Raw genomic sequence first — 22,086 nt, forward strand, 5'->3', positions numbered from 1 at the left:
CTCAACTTCCAAGTACACAGCACAACCGGAGCCAAGTAAATTTCCCCCGAATCGTATTATTCTCCTAAAATTTTTCCCTTTTCTTCTTCTTTTTTAATCTCCTAAGTTTTTTTTTTTTCATTTTCTTAAAAGATTTATTTGACACACAGAGAGCGTGAACAGGGTGGAGGAGCAAGGGAAGAGGGAGAACCAGGCACCCCACTGAGCCGAGAGGTCGATGCGGGGCTTGATCCCAGGACCCTGGGACCATGACCTGAGCTGAAGGCAGAGGCTTAACTGACTGAGCCACCCAGGTGCCCTCTCCTAAATTCTTTTTTTTTTTTTTAAGATTTTATTTATTTATTTGACAGAGATCACAAGTAGGCAGAGAGGCAGGCAGAGAGTGAGAGGAGGAAGCAGGCTCCCCACTGAGCAGAGAGCCCAATATGGGGCTCGATCCCAGGCCCCTGAGATCATGACCTGAGCTGAAGGCAGAGGCTTAACCCACTGAGCCACCAGGCGCCCTCTCCTAAATTCTTTATTTTTTTTTTAAGATTTTATTTATTTATTTGACACAGAGAGAGAGAGATCACAAGTAGGCAGAGAGAAAGGGGGAAGCAGATGCCCCACCGAGCACAGAGCCTGATGCGGGGCTCGATCCCAGGACCCTGAGATCATGACCTGAGCCGAAGAAGGCAGAGGCTCAACCCACTGAGCCACCCAGGCACCCCTCCTAAATTCTTTAATGCGAAAAACACCAAGCCGAGTCACAGTTTTACCGAGGATGTCATGGTTTTCTGGTACCCATGAGTGAATGTTGAGACCATTTCCTCTTTAGCCTTTTAATGTCTATTATTAGGAGCGACTGGGTGGCTCAGTCGTTAAGCATCTGCCTTCGGCTCAGGTCATGATCCCAGGGTCCTAGGATCCAGCCCTGCATCAGGCTCCCTTCTCAGCGGGAAGCCTGCTTCTTCCTCTTCCACTCCCCCTGCTTGTGTTCCCTCTCTCGCTGTGTCTCTGTCAAATAAATAAAAGTCTTAAAAAAAAAAAAAAAAACTAGGGGCGCCTGGGTGGCTCAGTGGGTTAAAGCTTCTGCCTTCGGCTCAGGTTGTGATCCCAGGGTCTTGGGATCGAGCCCCACATCGGGCTCCCTGCTCCAAGGAGAGCCTGCTTCCTCCTCTCTCTGCCTGCCTCTCTGCCTACTTGTGATCTCTGTCAAATAAATAAATAAAATCTTAAAAAAAAAACCCTATAATTAGATCACCACAAATCCTCATGTTTCTTATTTTTCTAAACCCCTTTCTCCCATATTCCTATCTCCTGTACCCAGGTGACCAATCCCCACTGCCACACACAGATCCTTCTCTCACTCATCACCAGACAACAGAAGGCAAGCCTGCAGGGGCATGTGGGTGGGGGTGTGGAATGCTGTCTAGTTCTGCTCCACCTGCTGTTGGTTGTGGGAATCTCACAACCACATCATAAACTGGAACTCTGCCTTTTAAAACCTATGGCCTTTTTGCTGCCCGAGGGCCATAATGTTTCTCTTTTTTAAATAGGCTCCACACCCAAAGTGGGGCTTGAATGCATGACTCTGAGGTCAAGAGTCCCATACTCTATCAACTGAGCCAGCCAGGCATCCCATTTTAAAATTTATTATTTTGGGGCACGGGAGTGGCTCAGTGGATTAAAACCTCTGCCTTCAGCTCGGGTCATGATCCCAGGGTCCTGGGATTGAGCCCCGCACCGGGCTCTCTGCTTGGCGGGGAGCCTGCTTCCTCCTCTCTCTGCCTGCCTCTCTGCCTACTTGTGATCTCTGTCAAATAAAATAAAATCTTAAAAAAATTTTTTTAAATTTATTATTTTTTTAAAAAGTAAGAGCCATAGAGCTTTTCACCCTCACACTGCCTCACCTCACAGGGCGGGGGGAGGGGGGAGTGGAAGTCCCACCTTAATTGCTAATGCAGTCACATCTGGGCCTTGTGCTGTGTTCTAGCCTCTATTATCAAAACTGGACTAATGGGGGCGACTGGGTGGCTCAGTCGTTAAGCATCTGCCTTTGACTCAGGTCATGATCCTGGGATAGAGCCCCACATCAGGCTCCTTGCTCAGTGGGGAGCCTGCTTCTCCCTCTCCCTGCTACTCTGCCTGATTGTGCTGTCAAATAAGTAAAATTTATTTTTTAAAAATTGGGACTTATTTCCAGGTTTTTAAAAAAGAATTTGAGACAGAGCAAGACAGAGAGAACAAGCAGGGGGTGCAGCAGGCAGAGGGAAAAGCAGACCACTCCCCGCTGAGCAAGGAGCTCAATGTGGGACGAGGGTCCTGGGATCACAACCTGAGCTGAAGGTAGATGCTTAACTGACTGAGCCACCCAGGCGCCCCTTATTTCCAGTTTCTCTTCTTTTAAGATTTATTTATTTGACAGACAGAGATCACAAGTAGGCAGAGAAGCAGGGGTGGGGGGGGGGAAGCAGGCCCCCTGCTGAGCATAGAACCTGATGTGGGGCTCGATCCCAGGACCCTGGGATCACGACCCGAGCCGAAGGCAGAAGCTTTAACCCACTGAGCCACCCAGGCGCCCCTTAATTCCAGTTTCTAACGGCAACCATTTTTTGTTTTACCAGAAGTGGTAACCTTGGGCAAATTACTTCGTATTTTGAACAGCTCAGTGAGTGATGTGCACTCTGACAGCACCTACCTCACGGGGCTGCTGTGAGGACTAGGTGGGTACAGGCTTAGTCACCATTAGTGTGATTGTCTTGTGGGGACAGAAACCAACCTAGGCCAAGACCAATAGCTGTCCTTAGTACCCAAAACAGGGCCCAGTACAGGGACAGTGCTCTGATTGCTGTACCTGGAGACAACATGGAAAATCCCTTCTCTAGACTTCACTAGAATATGCTACCTTCTCTTGTTCATTTTTAAATATATTTTTAAAAGATTTTATTTATTCATTTGACAGACAGATCACAAGCAGGCAGAGGCAGACAGAGAGAGGATGAAGCAGGCTCCCTGCTGAGCAGAGAGCCTGATGCGGGGCTCGATCCCGGAACCCTATCCCGGGACCCTGGGATCATGACCTGAGCTGAAGGCAGAGGCTCTAACCCACTGAGCCACCCAGGCGCCCCTTAAATATATTTTTTAAAGATTTCATTTATTGGAGAGAGAGACCACACACTATGGGGAACAACAGCAGGTCAAGGGGCGGGGGGAAGCGGGTTCCTCACTGAGCAGGGAGCCCACTGCAGGACTCGATCCCAGGACACTGGGATCATGACCTGAGCCAAGGCAGACACTTAACTGACTGAGCCACCCAGGTGCCCTCTCGTTCAAGATCCCCAAGGGTATGGTGCCAAGACCATGGTACCCTGCCCACTGATCTACAATAGTGACCCTTTAGTCCTGGGTCTTGCTGCCTCAGGGATGTTCACTAGTGATGACTTCTATCTGTGTGCCCCATGCTTTGGAGGCTCTGAGAGGGTAGAACCTGTGGATCTTTTGCACACAAGGGTATGCCCAGGTGCCATGCATGGGGCTCAGCACACCAGAGGGCCAGGGATGAGCAGCTGTGGAGTTGACTGGCAGTGCCTAGGGCCTCTCTGGCCTTGCCTGTCCCGTGCATGCTGCCCACAGCTTTGGAGCCTTAATCTCTGAACTATGACTAAAGTTGCTGCCCCTCTTGCCACAAGTGTAGACCCCCTCAATTCAGAACCCAAACTCCACTTCCTGTCCTCAACCCTTGGGATTAAACTCCACACACTTGGGTTTCTGTCCAGAGTCCTAGCTTTGTAACTCCAGAGTCCCTGTGAAGCACCCCCCCCCCCATACTGTATAACCCTAAGCTTCCACGTCTGCTTTGGAGGGGCCCAGGGGGTTTCTGAATGAGGGACCCGGGGCCTCTGCAGGAGCTGTGGGGCATTCCCACTAGTACTCGGCCGCAATCCCAGGATCTCTTTGGGGGGGGGGAATGGTATGGCCTGCAACCCAGGGAGGGAGAGGAAGGTAAAAACGGGCAGGATATTCAACTTCCCTCCGTAGATGCCCTCTCCTCAGAAAGCCAGACACAGCAGGAAGGCAGAACAGAAGCCCCCGGGACCTTCACAGCTCTCTAGTGGAGGGAGCTGATCAGCAGGAAGGCCCTCAGTTGGTGCTCACTGGCCAGAATCCCCTGGGGTGTTGGTTCAGGAGGTTACCTGGATCCTTGGAAGGAAGACTACACAATTTTATAATCAGAAACTCTGTTTATTTTGAATAAACCACTCAACACTGAGCAGATGACGTTGCCTCAACTTTTTCTTTGAAGAAAACAAAGATATTATGGTAAATTCATGAAAACACTGTGCCTTCCTTTATCTTCTATCCTTTGTAGGGCAGAACAATTCTGCCTGACCTTTCCCATCTTCCTGATGATGTTGGCCAAGGACAGCCCCTGGGGGCACAAACGGAAGCTCTCCACAAGTCAGGGGCTGCAGGCTACAGTCTGGGTACCAGTGCACCACGTGGTAGCTGTGCAGGCCAAGAACTGCCCAGGATGCCCAGGGTGTGACGTAAGGCACAGAGCTTCAACGCCTCTGCCATGGTGGTGACACAGGAAGGACCTGACGGAGTGGGCAGCACAGACACCCAGCCCCAGGTCCTGTAGCAGGCATGCTCCTCCTTCAGTAAGCTCCCCGCCATTCAATTCTGGGCTCATGTGCTGCACTCCTAACTTATTCTCCCACTCCACCCCACAGTCCCTCCCTTGAGGATGACAGGAAGAGACAAAGTCTGGGTTGGGACTCGGGGGGAGACAAGGAGCCTGCGGCCAGCCGTGTATCCCATGATCCCAAGAATTATAGCTGCCCTCTGTCTTCAAGAGTGATTCAGTTTATAGCTAACATGGTCCCTGGGAAACTGCTGACTGAGGTGAGAATGTCTGAGTATCAAAGGACTTCCTCTGGAATATTCACAGACCTCCCAAGCAACTCTTCCAGGAGGTGAAGGAGGCCCTGTCGAGTACAGACAGCTCTGCCCGCCTCAGAGTGGAGGCAATGAACCAAGCCACAAAAACCCCAGCTATCACAGATGTAACTTTTAGAAGGCTCATAGAACCAGGTTCAGGACAGGCAGGACACCACACCAACCACCTGTTCCTTTGCACTCAACTGTGCAGAAGCTGGCCCTCTCCCCTGGCCAGCCCTTCCAGCATAGTAGCTGGGACCACAAATCCAGGACCCTCCTGGCCTCAGACTTCCAGACCCCTGAGCAGCCACTCTGGAGGAGGAGAACTCACTCCTGATAACATGAAAAGCACTTGTGCAAACAAGGCCCCTGAGTCCGGAAGACCTGTGCCCTTGGGTGGGCCATGCTGAACTCTGACCCTGAAGTGCACCAGAGACAGTGCAGAAGCACAGTGTCAGGTACGCCCAGCCGTGTGTGAACCTGGTTAGTTATATCACTGGAACACTGGCACAAAAGAAAGGACCAAGGTAAAACGAATTGCTTTTAAAGAGATGACGACACCCTATGACAAGGCCCCTTTCTGTATTATCTCCTCACTGCAGGGTAAGGCAGGTACACCCGACCACAAAGGGTCCCCAAGGACCAGGCAGAAGGCATGATGTGATTCCCTGTGCTCCATGCCCATTACACAGGCCAACTCAATTGCCCACCGTCTGCCACCCACGCTTTTCCCTTGAGACACCAGCTGTGGCCAAACACATGAGAATCTGGAAAACAGAGACCACCCTGGGGCCCTCTTGCAAGAGACATTCTGAGGCAGGGTGGGCAGGCAGCATGTTACATTCTAAGTAAAATAGCTAGAGGGTAAAACACTCCAATGCCAATTTATTTTTAAAAAGGGTTCTGTGTAATTCTATGGTTTGTCTTTTTTTTTTTTTTTGTATAATTATACAACCTTTGAAAATTACATAAGTTGTAATGATCTAATACTATTAATAGTCATTCAGAAAAAACTTTCCCTCCCTCCCAACAACCATCCAGGGGGAATTAAAAGTCCTGAAAAGAGGCCAATTCAACATGGCCTCTACCCTGGTAGAAACAAAAAGCGAAAAGATGAGAAGAAAAACAGAAATGGACTAAGGTGTGTGGCCAGTGTCTGTCAGGAGTGGGGCCCGGGCTGTTGCCTGAGGTGGTGAAAGGCAGAGCCTGCAGCATGCAGTTCGGCAGCCGGGAGGCCTTGCAGCCACATCGTCCTCACTCCGGCGCCTCCGTGTCCCAGTCTAGGTGTCATGGAAGTCCTTCAGCAGGGTTCTCCTCCGCTGCTCTGCAATGTGCATCTGGTTCTCTAAGTCCTGCACCAGGGAAGCAAGATGGTGCTTGCACCGCCCAGTCCCGAGTGCACTAAGCAGCCAAAGCCACACCCACCACGTCAGGGGTTTCAAGGGGACAAAGGCACTTCCCACCCTTCCCTACAGAGCTTCCGGTCCACATGCTGACAACCCTGTCGCCTGCTAACAAGCCGGTCCTCCCTGACCTGCAACAGAGGCACCAGGAAGGGGGGAGACACTTACCCCTCTGTCATAGCTGTCTGCGCGCTCCACCTTCCACGACAGGTTCTCGATCTCAGCCTCCAGCTGAGCCTGCTGGTATTCAAACTGTATGGGCAGAGCAGGAGGGTCAAAAGGAGAGGGGCTGCAGCCGGGCCAGGGCCTGCAGATGGAGGGGCAGATGCAGCACCTGAGGCTCGCATGAGCTACAGACAGCCCTGAGCCGGTCCTCAGAGAGCAGGGCTGGCTCCTATCGCCAGAGCCAGAATCCAGTCAAAAGGCTACCTGAAGAGCGCAGCCAGGCGGCAAGGCCACACTCACCCTCCAGCCCGAAAGAGAGGGGAAAAACTTAAGCCACTGAAGACAGTACTCCCCACATACAGGCAACAGATGCTGCTAAAATAAGTTAAAATGGATATTCACAGACATGGTATTCACGGAGTACTACCTTTTTCCAGCCCTTCTGGAAATCAAGTCTTAAAAATATTCAAACCATTCGACTTAGTAATTGTACATCCACTGTACATTTATACACAAAGTGTTCCTCAACATCTTATAGTAATGAAAAACTGCAACAACGGACGCCCAAAATGATGGGACGACCATGTAATGAAACATTTATGCATGGGCTAAAAATGGTATTTAGCAGCCTGGTAAATAAGGACAGCGGCAACAATAAATGGTCGTAACAACAAAATGGCATGTATAAAATTAACAGTAAGTGTAGAAATAATTTTAAAAGGCTGAAAAAAGCTAACAGTGGCCATGTCTTTCTGCTGGGATTATGGATGATGCAAATGTTTTTGTTTTCCAACATTTAAACAATAAATGTGAACTACTTTATCACCAGGGGAAATGACTCATATCTAAGATAGAGAATTAAACAAAGATGTAAAAAAGTCCACTATAAATTAGGAACGTGCAAGCTGGGTGTCCTCCTAAATCATGGGTGCCAGCCTCCCACGTGGCCACAGAGTGTCCTGTAACTATGGCCATTCAGGAGCTTTGGTGTACCTGCCTTGATATTACACAAAATGCCAGGGCCTGAAGTCTATTTTAGAGAAGCCTAAAGGAGAACTGCATTTTTTTTTTTTTTTTTTTTTTTGAGAGAGAGAAAGAAAGCGAGCAAGCACATATGCACACAGGGGTGAAAGAGAGAGCAAATCTTAAGCAGGTGCCGTGCTGAGCGTGGAGTGTGGCTCAATCTCACCACCCTGAGATCATAACCTGAGCCAAAACTAAGAGTCAGACGCTTAACCGACTGAGTCACCCAGGCGCCCCAGGAGAGCTAACTTTTAAAACTTTTGCCCTCCCAACAACCCGGGTCTGGTCCCCTCTCTCCTGGAAAGTATGGATAGACAAGGGTATCTCTGAAGCTAAAGGGCAGAGCACAGGACTGCTTGGCCTTACCAGCTTCTTCCTGGGTCCAGACTCCATGTAGTAGGCATACGGGTAAGTGTACTGCAGGGTGTACCGGCACTGGAACAGAAGAGAGAAGGCGCATGCACGTGTGACCCAACCCGCAAGCGTCTCTGGTGGCTTTCATGATTCTTACCCTACCACGAAAGTGAGCCTGGCTCTACAGGTACGGGCTTGAAAGAAATGACGCCAAGCCAATCAAGGATGAACTGGGGGACAACATGGGAAAAGCTGAAACAGAAATGGTCACAGAACACACGGTTCCTTTTTCCAACTGTGATTTATCACCAGCAGCTGTCTCAATGGCTCTTCCCTCAAGTCGGACATCAGAGTCCACATATCTATCTCAACACTTGTCCAAAGATAATCTCTTAGTTTCTTCGGAGTGACACATGGATAGGACAAAAGAAGAAGGGCTCTAGTTTCCCCTGCACTTCCTTCCCTGTGGCTGAGGTAGTGGAACTCTTCTTGGAAATCCCCTTGCAGCCAGCAGCAGGCTGGGTCCTCAGTGGGCACAACCCAGGGAACTGTGGGCCCAGAAGCAGAAGCACACAAAGTGATATGAAGTGCTGGGCTCCCCTGCCCCCAAAACTGTCTCCCACCCTCCCATCCTCAGACATCTGGGCCTGAGAGGGCCAGGTGCTGGGCCAGGGATCAGAAGACGGAGGGGGTACAGACCTTGGCCAAGAGCTTGGCAGCATTCTGTAGGTACTGCCAGTCAATCCACGTCCCCAGATTATTCATGACTCTCTCCTGAATCTTCTCATGAATCCTCTGATAGGTCTGTGCCTCCAGCTGCAAGCTCTTGTTGTGGTTTTCCCACTACAGGGCACAGAGAAAGGTGCACAAGTCCAGACGGAAGTTCAGAACAGACACCTTGGTTGGCACAGCATGGCCACAGCTTCACCTAACTTATGGGGACTGTGTGTGGGGCAGGAGGAGGACTTTTTCTTCTTCTTTTTAACAATTTATTTATTTGAGAGAGAGGGTAGAGAGCACGCCCACAGGGCAGGGTGGAGGGGCAGAGGGAGATGGAGAGAAGCAGACGCCCTGCTGAGTGCAGAGCCCAATGTCGACTGATCCCAGGACCCTGAGACCATAATCTGAGCCGAAATCACTAGTCCGCTAAGACCAAGTCACTCAGGCGCTCCAGGAAGGGGACTTCCTCAGACTATACTACTGACCCTGTCCTAAGCAGTGCGTGCCATTCAGATCACTCTATCATCTAGGGCAATAGGGCTTCAGCCCTGAAGACGAAACAAAGCTGGGTACCCACTGGTCTACTGTGCTTAGAAAGCAAATGCGCCATACTCTGCTGGCTTCTGAAGGGTCTTCCTGGGAGGAAGTGCCCTCTAAATCTGATTAAGATGGTACCAGATGTAAAAGACTACCTGATGCTCCCCTCATTGTCCTTCAACCCATGATTCAAAGAGCGCTGTTGGTCATGGCTGCCCCGTGGAGCCCGAAAGCCACATTTATGGAAGCATCAGTCAGGCCCACTGCAGGAGCTCCTCTCCCTGACTTCTGTGTACGTACTGCACGCCAGTCCCTGGGAGTTCTCCCTCAGCAGGCCGGTGGGGAGAAGCCCACTCATGAGGGGCAGTTTCCAGAGAAGACGCCTACCCTCTCAAAGTAGAACAAGTACTTCTTGAGGGCCTCCCTGGCCTGTGCCTGCTGGCTCTGGTTGACAATGTCGGGGTTCTCCTTGTACCGACTGCACTCATAGTACTCGCTGCCGTGGGTCTTCCAATCTCCTAGACACATCCAGCAGAAGTCTGCAAAGAATAGAAAACGAGGCATTTACACCCACAAGGTAAGCCGACATTCCTCCAACAGTTAAAGTGGTGGGACAGACAGATCCTGTGAAAGGGTAGAGGGGTGGGGGTTGTTACCTGCCCACAGCTTCCTATGGGTGCCTGTTTCCAGGAGGAATGTGCACCTCTCCTCTTTGACACATAACACTGTCCCTGTAGCCCTTCCTTGCCACTAGGTACAACAGCCAACAGATACTCTCTGTTCCATAAGCACATAAGCTTTGTACCTTCTTAACCCAACACGGGAGGGTGCTGACTGTACAAGACCACTGGTGTGCTGTGTCAGTGCCATTGAGAGAAGCAGAAACTTGTCCAGTGAGGCCCATCTGGCCATCTGGAACACAGATTTGCCCTGACTACCTCCCACCCTCACAACGCCTGTCCTAAGAAGATTTTGTACAGGGACGCCTGGGTGGCTCAGTGGGTTAAAGCCTCTGCTTTCGGCTCAGGTCATGATCCCAGGGTCCTGGGATCGAGCCCTGCATCGGGCTCTCTGCTCAGTGGGGAGCCTGCTTCCTCCTCTCTCTCTGCCTGCCTCTGCCTACTTGTGATCTCTGTCAAATAAATAAATAAAATCTTAAAAAAAAAAAAAAGATTTTGTACAAAAGTTAGGAATAAAGGCTTTCCCCTGTTTTGTCATTTCTTAAAAAAAGAACACTTCTATAAAACCAACAGCTACCCAATAGTTCCTACTCAGAATTATGAGTCTGCTTCTACACTGAGGAAACCAAGAGGTAAAAATAAAGATCCACCAAAAATTAAAAAATTATAAAAAAAAAACCAAAACCCCACCGAATATTAGAATAAAAAAAAAAAAAAAGATCCACCAAACATCCAACATTTACTGCGGTCTAATGGCAGGTGGCCAACCACAGTTCCGTTGATGGCCAGATCTTTAGCCTGTCTGATGTATATCCTATCTCTGACAAAAGACCCTGACAGGGTTACGGTAAACCCTGTTTTCCAGGATTCAAGATGGTTCACTGACTTCTCCAAAGGACCTCTTATATAAAATCTGGGGAGGCTAAAGCCAAACTCAGAGACCCAGAGTTCGTTCTCTTCTCCTGGGAGCCTTCACCAAACAGCAGCAATACTGCTATCCCCTTAATCAGCCAGGTGCTGCTTGCTCCTGTCTTAAACACTACTGCACTGCTTAGGGTTGCCTGTAGAGGTGGTCAAACTGTATAGGAATGCAAGGGATGGCAGCTAACTGTGGGTGGTGAGGGATGGGAAGACTGTGGGGAGGGATACTCAGGGGACTTCTTGGGTACTAGGAGTATGATGGGTACCGGAGTGTTCACTTGCCATTTCTCCTTAAACCGTATGCACATCTTATGCACTGTTCTAAGCGGATGATACAAGCCCCTCTCACTCAAACACAGAGTGGGATACCACTGAGGAAATATGCCACTACCCACAGCCTGACTTCATGCTACACTTCACCGTCACTGTTCCCTTCTAATTCCTTGTCATGTCCATTCTGATTATGGTGAGCTCTTGGGAAAACACAAGAATACCATTAGATGAATCCTTACAAAGAAAAACCCTCAGGGCCTTCTGGTCAGCACTGAAGCTGCGATGTAGGAGACCTGTTTGTACATACTTTCTACTTGAACAAATTTCTTTACTGCATCTGACAGGAAGGAAAGCAAAGCCAACAAGTTCCATGTAATAAGCTACTCCTGATGGATGAAGGCAATCTGAAAAGCTGTATCAAAAGCCCTTGTGGAAACTTTATAAAACCTCAAAGGAAGACTCTTCTGTGACTCCCACCAATAAAACAGCCTGTTCTAAAAGGTTATCTGTAAAGGTAGCACAGATAAGCCCCCATTACTTACCTGCCTTGGCAAAAATAAAAAGAGCACACTAAATCTTCTTGGATGACTGAGGATCATGAAGGTCTAAGAGTCATGCCAACTGTGACTTCTGTCTGTGTCAGCAAGATGGCAGTGAGATTGTAAGAGGCACCAGAAGAGATAGATAAAAGATCAAGAGCTGCTTTGGGCTGGGTACTGTAAGTGACTGCGGCCGCCCTTTGTTACTTCACTACAAAAGCACTCACTAAACAAGCCGTGGAGGCCCAGCACAAGAAATGCAGACTGTGCCCCTGGGCCTCGTGCACCACACCTGGAACTCACCGTGTTTACACTTGGAGCATTGCTGTCAGAGGGAAACAGAAGAGAACATGTTAAGGGAACGCTGACCAAAGGCTCCACGGCACATATGCAAAGGGTACGGGCTTCTGCTCACCATGTGGTTGCAGCCTCCGTTCTTCTCAATGCAGATGTTGCACTTGGGACACTGAGGAGACAGAAGGGCGCCGTTAGGCTCACGCACCACCAGGCCGGTTCTAAGACAAACTACACAAAGCTCCTGGTACCCGTGCCCAGTAGCTCATCGTGCGAGCCCTTCTGGGGAGGAGCATCTCACTTAAATGTGGCGGGTCGCTGAGGCTGGAACAGCAATTCAAGGAAATGAGGTCAGCGCGTTTGGCTCTGAAACACTCCAAGCACCGGCTGAGCCCCACTAAGTCTTCCACCATCTGTCTCTGCCACGAGGCTGCTCAGATTAAGCACAGCTGAGTCAGCATAAAGCTGCCTGCTTGGGAAGAATGCCAAAGCAACACAAGCACTGCCCACTGGACCAAGTCCTGGTCGGCTTGCCTGGACACCTGCACCCGCAAGAGGGCATGGGAGCAGTCACTAACACTCACTTGCTCTCACTGAGAGATGCCCCAACCTAGGCAGCAATGCAGAGACCAGTGTGATGCTCTGCTCTCCCACGGCCACGAAGCAGACTATGTTTAATGAGGTCACGGTCACGGCTGTGCTGTGAGTGCAGCAACTCAGCACATGACCAGCTCAGGGTAGGTGCTGAGTCACCCAGGGCTTGAGGGGCTGAGGGCCATGTTTTCCCATGGGAAATTTCAGAGTGGGAACAGGGCATGCCTGGGCTTGCAGCAGAGCCTTGCTCTTTACTACATGTTGCTATCAACCACCTCTCTTCCAGGGCTGTTAAAGCCCAGAGGCACTCAAATTTTCTTTTAATTAGTTTTCTTCTAATTAGTCACCCCATGGGTCAAACTTTTCCAGGTAGTTCAGCATTTTATTAAAAGAAATGCACCCAACACATACTATGACAGTCCACTGCAAACTCTGCCAAGTCTGGGCAAGGGTCTGCAGCCTCCAGCAAGGGCCCTGGAGCCCTGAGTGTTCTGCTCTCAAATGTCCAGCCTCCTGGGTGAGGCCCTAGGCAGCATTAAGGAGGGCAGATCCATGACAGGTAAGATACAGTCCTTACGTCTTTAGTGTGAGCACTAATGTAGTTGGCTGTTTCAGAGTCGTCTGCACACTTCGTGAGCCATTTCCGGATTGTGGCGCAGTCTGTGGGGGCGTGATACATCTGACGACACTTGAAACTTAAAACCAGAAAAGAAAAACATTCAAATAATTGTTAGGTCAGGGTCCCATGTTTTCCATTTTCCTATCCAAGCCAACAGATCCTGAATTAGAGTTTCTCAAAGAAGTCACGTCATTTCTCAAGGTCTTTGAGATCCTTACTTACCCAGAGCTATACTGAAATACTGTATGAATTTCTCTTCAATCTAAGCACTTCTAAGTCACACTCTTAACAAACCTTAATAAAATGCTTCTGTCTTAAATATCCTGTGTGGTGTCAATTCTCCCTTAAAGGATGTCAAATTCAGAGTTCAGCTTCTCAAAGGGCATGGCGAGGTTCTTTGAGATGGATAACTAAGTTCGGATCCAAGGCAGAACCAAGATCAACTTTTCTGGGAGCCCTGACTCAGCTCCCAGCCAGATGTGCACAAGATATACACACGACAGAACCTGTTCAGTCGGCAGGGCCATGATACACCTGACAATGCCTGAAACTTAAAATCAGAAAAGAAAACACTCCAACACTCGCCCGGCTAGGCTTCCGTGTTTTTAATTTCCCTTTTGTCCAAGCTAACACAACGTCTGGATAGTAAAGGCACTAAGGCAAACAGTCTAACACATGCCCCAGGGAAAGAAGTTCATAATGTGGGACACGGGGGTGTCTTTGGCTCAGGTCATAATCTCAAGGTCCTGGGATCGAGCCCCGTGTAAGGCTCTCTGCTCAGTGGGAAACCTGCTCCTCCTTCTCCCTCCACATGTGCTGTCTCTGTCGAATAAATAAAATCTTTAAAAAAAAATAATGTGCGATACAAAGAATGGAGAGAGCAACTACATTAGTGGTTTGTGTTTTGTTTTGTTTTAAGGTAAGCTCCATGCCTAGCATGGATCCCAACATGGGGCTTGAACTCATGACCCTGACATCAAGACAACAGATGAAATCAAAAGTTGGACGCTTAACTGACTGACCCACCAAGGCACGCTTGCGTTAGTGGTTCTTAATCTTTGGTGAGCCCCAGACTTCCTCAACGATGTTTTGAAAGGCAAGTACACATGCACACACACCAATTTTCCATATAGTTTCTCTGAAGCCCCACCATGAATCATCTTAGGGAGGCATGATTAGAGACAGACACAGATGTGGACCTAAGTTATGGCTATGCCACTGCCTTGTATCTCCATTTCCACCCTATAACATACAGCTGTGACAATGTACGTAAAGTGATCAGAATAGTGTCTTTCTCATGGTAAGTCTTCAGTACACTTTAGCTATACCCCCACCTACTGAATGTAGTAAACCCCAGACATAAACTACCTTTATGAATTATAGTGTTATAAAATTAGCCTACAAAGGCCAAGATGGAGAAAGATTCAAATACCGAAGGTTGTAGCTTTCAAACACAGTAACACATGATTATCTGTGCAGGCACATACAACCCACAAAGACACATCTTGGTGCCGTAAGTCTCATAATATAAACCACAGCACATTCTCTGAGAATCTGTGCCACTCTTGTTTCTGGACTGAGCATGATCAAACATCCCGTGGAATGTGAGATGCTGGGTATATACCCGGCCCACTTGGAGCAGAGCTGCTGGTTAGGCTCATAGACCCTGTCTTTCTCAGCCCCACCCTCACCCACAGCAATGGCAGTTGTGCTTCGGAGGACAAGGTGGAAGCCCAGGGATGCTCAGCGCCCGCACTCACTCTTACCAGAACACCTCGTTGCACCGATTGCACTGTACTCGGCGAGCTCTAGGCTCCTGTACCCGAATAACCATGGGGCAGTCTGCACCAGGGCACAGCTGGAGCTGGTAATGACTCTGTGAACACACCAAGGAGAAACAATGAGGACATCCCCTAGTCACTGCTTCCACATCAGACTTCCCTGAGAGCGCAAACACCTTCTGTCCTTCCAGCCGATGACTTCTATCAAAGGGCTACAGGAATTCAGGAAGCATGTCACAAAGAACAGCATCAGGCAGATATTGAAGACCTATGAATATTTAGCTAAAACTAGGTAGCAACTCACTAGAATGATCTAAAGCTAGATTGTCATATAAAACTGTGTCTGTGAGATGAAAGTACACAGGCACCAGGTCTGGAAAGGAACATAGCCCAGTGAGCTGTGCATCTGAAGTATTATTCCTAAGTGACATAAGATGGAGAAAGACAACTATGGTATGATTTCACTTCTATGCAGAATCTTAAAACAAAACAAAACAAAACAAAACTCAAAGATACAGAGAACAGAAGAGGAAGGGGGAATAGGGTGTGTGAAATGGGTGAAGGGGGTCAATTATATGGTGAGAGGTTACTAGATTTACTTTGGTGGTCACTTTGTAGCATATATTGAGTTATTATGTTGTATACCTGAAACCAATATAACGTTACACACCAATTTTACCTAAAAACAAAAACAAAAGCTCTGAGAGGCTCAATGACCCTCATGCATGTACCAAAGGCAGCAAATAGCACAGGGCACAAGGCACTGTTTATCCCGAGCCCATGCATGAGAACACCCGGCCTGTCAGTCAATCTGGTCAGCTCAGGCACAAGCGGCAAAAACGATGAGAACTATGCTGCACCAAGGCTGCAAGCCCGAACCAGAGCCCAAAGGAGGGGAGGGAATCCAAAACTGACCATGATGGAATCCTGAACAAGTTTTCAAAGTGCACAAGAAGCAATACCCCTTCAGGGTGCCTGGGTGGCTCAGTGGGTTAAAGCCTCTGCCTTCGGCTTGGGTCATGATCCCAGAGTCCTGGAATCGAGCCCCACATTGGGCTCTCTGCTCAGTGGGGAGCCTGCTTCCCCTGACTCTCTGCCTGCCTGTCTGCCTACTGTGATCTCTGTCTGTCAAATAAATAAATAAATAAATATTTAAAAAAAAAAAAAAAAAGAACCAATACCCCTTCCCTGTGCTTTACCATCACCCAGTGAACCAAATGCAACAGCAGCTCCTGAGACAGCCCTGACCCGTGTTCATCCCCTGACATACAACAGTTTGTTTAAGCAACTGTGTGGAAGGGGAGGAGGCCTGACCATTCTACCAGAGAAAACCAAGAAAACCAAATCAAGGGTGGAAGGCTACACAGTGAGGAGTAACAGATCTGGGATTCACATCACTGTCAGCCTGACTCCAGGCCCTGAGTTCCTCACTACCACTCTAGTGGTTTCTCCACTTTGTAAAAACCACGGAGCTCTTTTTTCAAATTGTAGCACCAAATGGCAGCCTCATCTACAAAGTGACTGTGGTGAGCACGAGATGCAAGGTAGGTCCAGGAAGACAGACGTGCAACGACAGGGGCTGGTCATACCTCCACGTAGTCCCTAAAGAGGTAGCGCCTGTATTTGTCTCTCAATTCTTCATTGGGCAGCAATGGAAACACAAAGTCCTCTGGTGTTCGGAGTGGACAGTCCTGAGCCATGCAAGAGACTCCTGTTGAACAAAAACATGACGGATAACTGCACTGCGAAAGACATGATGGTAATGTACTTCCCCACTGAGTTCACCCTTCACCCAACAAATTCAGATTCTATATAGGAAATCCTTGAAGTCACAGAATTTATTGTAAAAAGAGAGAGAGAGGGGCGCCTGGGTGGCTCAGTGGGTTAAGCCTCCGCCTTTGGCTTAGGTCATGGTCTCAGGGTCCTGGGATTGAGCCTCGCATCGGGCCCTCTACTCAGCAGGGAGCCTACTTCCCCTCTCTTTCTGCCTGCCTGTCTGCCTACTTGCGATCTCTCTGTCAAATAAATAAATAAATAATCTTTAAAAAAAGAGAGAGAGAGACAGATTAACATATTTGCAGTGACACAACTAAAATTTATCTCAAATTACACATATACCACAAACAGCACCACTAAAAAAGCAGTATCATCTAAAAAAATCCTTTATGGTTCTTAGGGCATCTGTCTGGCTCAGTTGGTAGAGCAGGCAACTCTTGATCTTGGGGATGTGAGTTCAAGACCCCCATGGAATGTAGAGGTTAATCTTTAAAAATCCTATATGGTTCTTGACTAACAATTTCATTTTGTGACATTTAATATTACGTGCAAGTGACCACCACCCAACACTATGAGATTCTGCAGATACTGTTAGTGGGATGCTAACTGAGATCTGATACCATCAAAGTCATAGTACAAAAAACCACTCCCATAACCAGTCACAAAACCTGATTTGTGTTATGCTACCTAAATAGCAGGATTCTCTGAGGGTTTCTGAGTTATGGCTCCCACTTGGGGCATCAAGATGTGGTAGGCAGCTTAAAGGAGAGTTCTCCCAAAAGTTCACCTTGCACTCACACCAACATTCACACATATGCCCAAATAATAGCCTTAATCCTCTCATTGCTCAGGACTAGGGAAAATCGTACCACTGTTCAGCCTGATGTTTTTAGAAACTAATGGTTCTGACAATAAAAACCCTTATCAGGCTCAGAAGAAAACACGCAGCTGACCTGAGTACCTGCAAGGGCAAAGTGGAAGATAAATACTTCACAGCAGCCTTTTACAAATTCTGCAGCAGACTCACCCACACCCACGCCGTCCTTGACGAGTACTGAGCAGTGCTGCTCCCAGCAGCTACGGCAAAACTGGTGCTGACAAGCCAGAGAAAGTAGGTTTTCCTTGCGCACAAACTGCATACACACTGCGCAGTGGTGAGGGGGGTGGGCCGTGGGAACCTGGGGAGAAACAGAGTCAGCTGAGTGAAGAGGAGCCTTCAGATCCTGGGAGGCCACAGGGGCGCCTGACGCAGCTAGGTGCATGGGAGGAGAGCCTGACCCTGCAACACGTGTCAGAACTCAACTGCAATGTGTGGGCTCTGTGGGTCCCAAAAGTTCTGAACAGAAAGCACAGGTCAGGAAGGCTTCCTGAAGAAGGTGGCACATGAGCTGGGCTTGTATAATCACTAGGATTCAGAGAGGCAGAGGAAGGCTGAAAGGAGAACTTACAGTAGTTTATAATGTCAGGCTGCAAAACACTGGATTTCCAAATTGCCAAGGTCTTTAAAGGTCATTCAATCCAACTTCTGCTTTCAGAGGCTACTGGGTTTCTTTTACAAACCGCACCATTCGGTACACAGAGCTGCCACCACAGAGGTTCTCAGAGACTGAGCTGAGCATGTGAAGCTTCTAACAAGCCCAAACAGCAGGTTTACTTGTCAAAGACAGTGCTTTTCCCACACACGTATGCCCAAAACATAAAGCTTCATGGTTTTTACTAACTCACAACTCATCCTTACCACACTGCAAGATATCATATACAACTAACTTAGAGGGAAGAGGAAGGCTCCTACTAGGGTAGAAACCTTCCAGGACCTGGGCAAATAACAGCAAAGCTTGAACTCCAGAATCTATGCCATGCTACATGAACCGGCAAAGACAATGCGGGACCCTTGGCCCAAGCCACAAACTGATGGAGAAGTCCACTATGGGTTTACATTAGGTTCTGGTTAGTTCACTGGGAATACAAAAAGCAACTGGAGGAAAAAGGCTGTATTCTCATGTTTATCCAATATGCTTCTGGAAATTTTCTCCTAAGAGCTACAGAAGTTGTGTACTAATTTGAACCCCGATTCTCCCTCCTAAAGAGCGCTTTCAACATGGCCTTTACTCACGTGACAAATGTTTGTCAAACTCCTAAATACAAAGGACATTGCTATGCATTGTAAGATATGGTTCCTAACCATAAAGCACACAGTCTGAGAGGGGAGCTGAGGAAGATAAGTGAATCGTTACATCATGCAGGTAAAGATTTCAAGACATGACTAGAGGTGTTTGGAGAGAAGAGATCACAGGCTTTGTGAGAGATGGGTCTTTAAATATGAGTTCTAGGGGCACCTGGGTGGCTCAGTGGGTTAAGCCTCTGCTTTCGGCTTGGGTCATGATCTCAGCGTCCTGGGATCGAGCCCCGCATTGGGCTCTCTGCTCAGTGGGGAGCCTGCTTCCCTCTCTCTCTGCCTGCCTCTCTACCTACTTGTGATCTCTCTGTCAAATAAATAAATAAAATCTTAAAAAAAAAAAAAAAAAAGATGAGTTCTATTCCCACAGCAAAGATGGGGACAGGGTCGGGACATTCCAGGCCAGGAACGGCACAAGCAGAGTCAAAGAGGTGTGCGGTGAGCTTGGGAAAACCAAGGAACTCAGCAGGACTGGAGTACAGGCTGTATGTAAGTGTAAAGAGGAAGGTGAGGCTGGAGAAGGCCCCAGGACTGGCAATGATTTATTCTTCATCCATGAGGAAACTCTTTAAAATGGAAATGGAAGATTTAGGCCCATATTGGAACAAAAATCTCAGGCATGTTGTACTATAAACAAAGCAAGATGGTTCTCACTAACACCATAAGCCACAGCAAGAGCCATGTGTGTCAGGAGAAGCCTTGCTCAAGTGGGAGACACTCACATGTTTTGAGGGACTAGGCTGAACTCGAGCCTCGACGAGCAGCTGAGCAGAGTTAGACTTGTATCTACAAAACAAAAAAGCAGAAATAAAGGGATTCAAAAACAGACAAACATTTTAACCTCTGAATAAAACCAGATAGACCAACAAGTGCTGTGGTTACACTTAAGTGTCTTTACTTACCTTCTGACAGTACCTAGCTTCCTTTTACCTTAAATACTGTTCTCTCTCTCAATTTTTTATTATTTTATTTTTTATATTTTAAAAAAGACTTTATTTATTCATTTGACAGAGAGAAAGAGAGAGAGAGCACACACATAAGTAAAGAGAACAGCAGGGGGAGAGGGAGAAGCAGGCTCGATCCCAGTACTCTGGGATCATGATCTGAGTTGAAGGCAGATGCTTAACCAATTAAGTCACCCAGGAGCCCCATCTTTTTCAATTTTTTTAGCCCTCAACTGGTATGAGAATAATAACCCTGATTCAAAGACACCAAACCGTAGGAAAAATACTTATGAAGGTCCATGTCTGTTTTCAATTCCTTTCTGGAAATATCGCTATCTTCAGAATAGGGAAGACTATATTAAGACAAAGAAAATGCAGGGGCACCTGGCTGGCTCAGTTGGTAGAGCATATGACTGTTGATCTGGGGGTTGTGGGTCCAAGCCCCATGCTGGGTGTACAGATTACTCAAATAAAAACTTTAAAAAATGCAAAGCATAAAGAAAAACTCTGACAAATTATATTACATTTAAGAAGTTCAGTTCATCGGAACACACCATAAAGTGAAAAGCCAGGCTGTAAATGCAAGATAATTTAATACATATATAATTGGCAAAAGACCGATATTCAGAATAAATAAAAAGAAAACTTCCTCCAAGTCCATTTGAAAAGACAAAATAATAATAAAAAATGGGCAAAGACAGAACAAGCATTTTGCAGAAAAGAAACCACGAATGCCCCTTAACATGAAACACAGTAATCTGGGACACAATTATATGTCATTTATATCCACCAGACTGTAAAACTTCAACTCTGACAGTATCAGGAACACTCATATACCGCTGGTGGGCATGTAACACAGTACAATCACTTTGGAAACATTCTGCCAGTTAGTAAAGCTAAGCAACAGATATCCTCACTTTCTATACTCAACGGTAGGAAAACATATGACACTAGGAGTCATGCACAAGAGTTTTCAGAGCTGCATTATTTGTAACAGCAAAAAACTAGAAGTCATAAATTTTTTTTAAAAGATTTTATTTATTTGTCAGAGAGAGAGACACACACACACAAGCAGGGAGAGCAGCAGGCAGAGGGAGAAGGAGACTCCCGGCTGAGCAGGAAGTCCGATGCGGTACTCGATCCCAGGATCCTGAGATCATGACCTGAGCTGAAGGCTGTTTGACTAACTAAGCCACCCAGGCGTCCCTCACAAATGGTTTTTGACAGGAATATGGACATGATGTCATAAAATGCAGCCTTGTTTTAAAAGCTGAAGGACACATACAGCATGATTCCATGTCTATAAAGTTCTAAAACACACAAAACTAGGGGTGCCAGGGTGGCTCAGCCGATTAAGCGTCCAACTCTTGATCCCAGTTCAGGTCTTGATCTCAATGGTCTTGAGTTCAAGCCCAGTGCTAGGCTCCATGGAGCCTACTTAAAAAAACAAAAACACAAAACCATACAAAACTAAAGGTTATATAATTTAAGAATAACTAAGAAGGGGTGCCTAGGTAGCTCATTTGTTTAAGTGTCTGCCTTTGGCTCAGATCATGATCCCAGGGTCCTAGGATTGAGCCCTGCATCAGGCTCCCTGCTTAGCAGGGAGCCTGCTTCTCTCTCTCCCTCTACTGCTCCTCTTGCTTGTTCTCTCTCTCTCTCCCCCCACCCCCTGTCGAATAAATAAATAAAATCTTAGAAAAAAAAAGAATAAATAAGAAAATGATCAATACCCAATTCGAGATACTGGTTGCTTTGGAGAGGAAGGAAGGGGGTGTGGCCAGGCAGACACTGCCATCAGAGGCTTCTAAGTAAAGATCAGAGGGTTTCTTATTTTGGGTGGACACTTAAGTAGTTTTACTTTATCATTCCTTAACCTACACACATCACACACGTGTGTACACATACATATATTTTTGGAAAAGAAACATAATAAAAATTTAATTCCTTTCTGGAATGAGGTATGGAATACATACATTTAAAAATAAAACCAGGAGTGCTTGGTGGCTCAGTAGGTTAAGTATCCTACTCAGATCTTTAGAGCCCCACATTAGGCTCCGTGGGGAGTCTGCTTGGATTCTTTCCCTCTCCCTCTGTCCCCACCCCGCTCACACGCACTCTCGCTCTAAAATAAATAAATACGTAAAGCTTAAAAAATAATAAAAATAAAAACAATTATCATGTGGCAATCAAAGTATCACACAAAGCCCAAGAAAACACATTACCCAGAATCCAGGAACTTGAGCAGGGAAAAATGTCTCCTATACATGACTTCCTTATTCCACCTAGTCAAAATGCCTCCTTCCACTGCTTTTATTCCTACTTTCTTACACCATATTCTTACTATCTTCAGCCATCTTGTCC

At 47.4% G+C, this 22,086-nt stretch overlaps 1 protein-coding gene across 1 annotated transcript in view; it reads right to left on the reverse strand.

The window, feature by feature from the left end:
* Positions 1-5,788: 5,788 nt before the first annotated feature.
* Positions 5,789-22,086, reverse strand: part of ARIH2 (ariadne RBR E3 ubiquitin protein ligase 2) — a 48,557-nt gene continuing 32,259 nt past the window's right edge. The window contains 12 exon segments of the mRNA XM_080829077.1: positions 5,789-6,275; positions 6,495-6,578; positions 7,881-7,949; positions 8,568-8,711; positions 9,513-9,664; positions 11,842-11,863; positions 11,954-12,004; positions 13,004-13,121; positions 14,812-14,921; positions 16,416-16,537; positions 17,630-17,780; positions 19,501-19,564. Of these exon segments, the coding sequence (XP_080685203.1) occupies positions 6,204-6,275; positions 6,495-6,578; positions 7,881-7,949; positions 8,568-8,711; positions 9,513-9,664; positions 11,842-11,863; positions 11,954-12,004; positions 13,004-13,121; positions 14,812-14,921; positions 16,416-16,537; positions 17,630-17,780; positions 19,501-19,564 (1,159 nt within the window). The 3' untranslated portion in view covers positions 5,789-6,203.

The sequence above is a fragment of the Martes martes genome (genome assembly GCF_963455335.1).
Source record: "Martes martes genome assembly, chromosome: 1".
In the NCBI taxonomy this organism is placed as follows: Eukaryota; Metazoa; Chordata; class Mammalia; order Carnivora; family Mustelidae; genus Martes; species Martes martes.